Consider the following 3,199-nt stretch of genomic DNA (forward strand, 5'->3'; position numbering starts at 1 on the left):
TACAAAGACATGGTTGCTGGGGGTGGTTGGTTTATGACTATGAACTATGGCGTGCACGCCGTGATGTACTCTTACTATGCCTTGCGGGCAGCAGGGTTCCGAGTGTCCCGGAAGTTTGCCATGTTCATCACCTTGTCCCAGATCACTCAGATGGTCATAGGCTGTGTCGTTAACTACCTGGTCTTCTCCTGGATGCAGAAAGACCAGTGCCCTTCTCACTTTCACAACATCTTCTGGTCCTCACTCATGTACCTCAGCTACTTTGTGCTCTTCTGCCATTTCTTCTTTGAGGCCTACATCGGTGGCAAGATGAAGAAAACAAAGAAGGCGGAATAGTGTTGGAACTGAGGAGGAAGCCGTAGCTCAGGGTCATCAAGAAAAACAAAACAAAACAAAAAAAAATAATAGACAAGAAAAATGGCACAAGGAATCACATATGGTGCAGCTAAAACAAAACATACAAGCAAACACAAAACCCAAGGCAGCTTAGGGATAATTAGGTTGACTCAACCCAGTAAGTTTATGATCCTTTTCTGGTGAGGACTCGCTGAGTTCACCTCCATCTCAAAGGACTGCTGCTGGGAGACCCTCCCCTCCCCTCTGTCAACTCCAGGACAAGTGAGAACTAAAGCGAGCCGGAGGCAGAGAGAGAGAAACAGAAGGCAAACAAAGGTTGTTATTAACACAATATGGAAAAAAAAATGTACTTAGTGTTATATTTCTCTAAGAATAAATGTGTTTTACTTAAACTGTGCGAGCACACACACACACAATCCTTCCTCTTCTTTCTAAACACTAAACTGGAGCCAAGAGAAAAGATAATAAAAATGCAGGAGGCACAGGGTGTATATCTAGAACCAGAAATGCTATTGCAAAACAAGTCAAACCTTTGCAAGAAGGATTAGCAGTCATAACTTCCCTCCTCCACATCCAAAACAGGCTGTCTTTATCTCATTGTATTAGCTTGGATGTAGACAAAGATGCTCAGTGAAGAAATTGGCTGTTTTCCCTTATGCAGAGTCTCAGGTTAATGGGTTTGCCCAAAGCAAACAGGGCAGCATCCCAAGGTTCGTCTTGGGAGCTCAGAAACACTATCGTCCAGTCCTGGGGTGCAACTTGGTCGCAGGAGCACTTCTAGACAGCTGAACCAGTTTCTACTTTTAAGTAAGGGATCAAGTAATACTTTTGTCCTGTTGTCCCAAGCTTTTGGAAAGAAGAATAAATATAGACGAGAAAAGATTAAAAATTCTATTAAAAGTGCTTGGTTTGAAAGTTGGTTCTGTATCATCTAAAATAAAGGACTGGGATGATACGCTACCGTCCCTGAGCTGTGGAAAAGGTAAACACTGGGGTAGAGAAGGGAGGCAGAGATTCCATTCAAGTCAATACGTGACTCCCTGACTTCACACATACACATAGCCTTCCAATTGAAACCCTGTGGCACAGTCCATATTTTCTATATTTTTGTGAATTTCCAAAAGAAATCTGCAGGGCTCTTCCTGACATGCGTGAACACTGTGTTTCTGCATCTTCTGCATTTGCTCCTCAAGCGATGTAGAGATGTTTAAAGTGCCCTCTGCTGGTCAAGTGGAGATATTTCAACAAACAGTTCATGACGAGTTTGGCTGAAACAGTTGACAATTTAGGGCCCCCTTTGGACTTAACATAGTTTAAAAAAGAAAATATTCATCAATTTTTTTTACCAAATAAGAAGACATTCTGCTTCAAGTCACCTTCAGAATTGTTTTTAAGGGGACTTCTGCTCTGAAACGCAGAAAATCGATTTATTAAGAGCCATATTCCTTAATAAACAGAAACAAAAAAATACCTAGATTATATTCTCTGTAATATTTCAGTCCTTTGCAAGCCAAATAAATGTGTAAAATGTTCCTAGTATTTTAAAGAAGCAATTATGTAAAGTTGTTCAATGTGTTATTATAGTATTCTAATTGGTTAAGTAGCTTAATGATTAGACGAACTAGATGAATGTTTAGGGGCTACTCAACGGCATAGATTATACACACATAGCCACACATATGTGCACACATGATGTGGGCTAAACAGAACCTCCAAGCCCAAATGAATAGAAACACATTTTCTGGCTAGCAGGAAAAAGAAACTTGTCTTCTTGCTTTATTTGAGCGTGTACAGTAAAAGGGATTTTTCAGAATTATTTTTATATTGTTTTAGCTTTAATTGTGCTGTCATTCATGAAACAGAGCTGCTCTGCGTTTCTGTCAGAGATGACAAGGGCTTTTTCAGCATCTCGTTTATGTGTGAAATTTTAAAGAAAATAATAAAGTGTAAATGGCTTGGACAAAGAATCCATGCAAACTACATCATGGCCAGTAGGCCTGGGGGCCTGTGTGGCTATCGGGGAGCTGTCACATCTGTGTTAATTATTGTGGATAGTGTGACGAGTTGATGTTGTTGGTTCATGGATAAGAGACCATTGATAGCAGAATGTACTATTTATTAGACTAAAAGCAGACATAAACAGAAAAGAGTGGTTCCAAGATGAGAAATACCTAATAGGTTCTTAGGATTCAAGAATGTTATTTTGAGATTTGAAAATACAAGATTCTGTGCAATAAGCTCCCCCCACCCCTTAGAGCAGAATAATTAAGATGAGGAAAAGACAAAAATAACAGCTAACTAGAGTTTAAATGAGGGACCAGTTAGACGTTCATCTGCCTGAACTTATTTAATTATTTAATTCAATGGCGTGGTGTTGACCCTTTTATGCTGGTGAGAATAGGGAAATAGTGAAATCTTAACTAAATCCTTAATATGATGGCTCCAGAGCATTTCCATCTTGGTATTGGTGTGTGTGTTCACCTGTGAAATGATCTAGGATTTTGTTTATAGGTTGGATGTGTAATAAATACTTTTAAAATTAGCTAACTCTATCTAAAAGGCATTTCTGATGTTTGTCATGGGGAGAGAAAAACCCACATTTTTAAAAGATTAAACTCTGGTTTGACAGTTTTTAGTACAATGTTTTTAACATCTCGGCTGCTAACTGATGTCAAGATATGAGGCTGGATCACTAGCCCATGACAAATCTGAAGCCTACTAGAGAAACGACTGCCACATAGATAATCCTGCTGTCAGTTAACATTCCAGAAAAACTTGGGCAGACGAGTTTTGATAGCTGCCCCATTATGCTGCAATAGATTATCTTTCTATTGAAGATGTT

General features: G+C 39.4%; 1 protein-coding gene across 1 annotated transcript in view; it reads left to right on the forward strand.

Annotated features, from left to right (window-relative positions):
* Nucleotides 1-336, forward strand: part of ELOVL6 (ELOVL fatty acid elongase 6) — a 180,862-nt gene extending 180,526 nt beyond the window's left edge. Inside the window, exon 5 of the mRNA XM_006881090.1 lies at nucleotides 1-336. This exon is cut by the window's left edge and continues 1 nt beyond it. Coding sequence (XP_006881152.1) covers nucleotides 1-336 — 336 coding nt within the window.
* Nucleotides 337-3,199: the final 2,863 nt, after the last annotated feature.

Source organism: Elephantulus edwardii, unplaced genomic scaffold, assembly GCF_000299155.1.
Source record: "Elephantulus edwardii isolate Elephantulus edwardi_28Jun2011 unplaced genomic scaffold, EleEdw1.0 scaffold00012, whole genome shotgun sequence".
Classification (NCBI taxonomy): domain Eukaryota; kingdom Metazoa; phylum Chordata; class Mammalia; order Macroscelidea; family Macroscelididae; genus Elephantulus; species Elephantulus edwardii.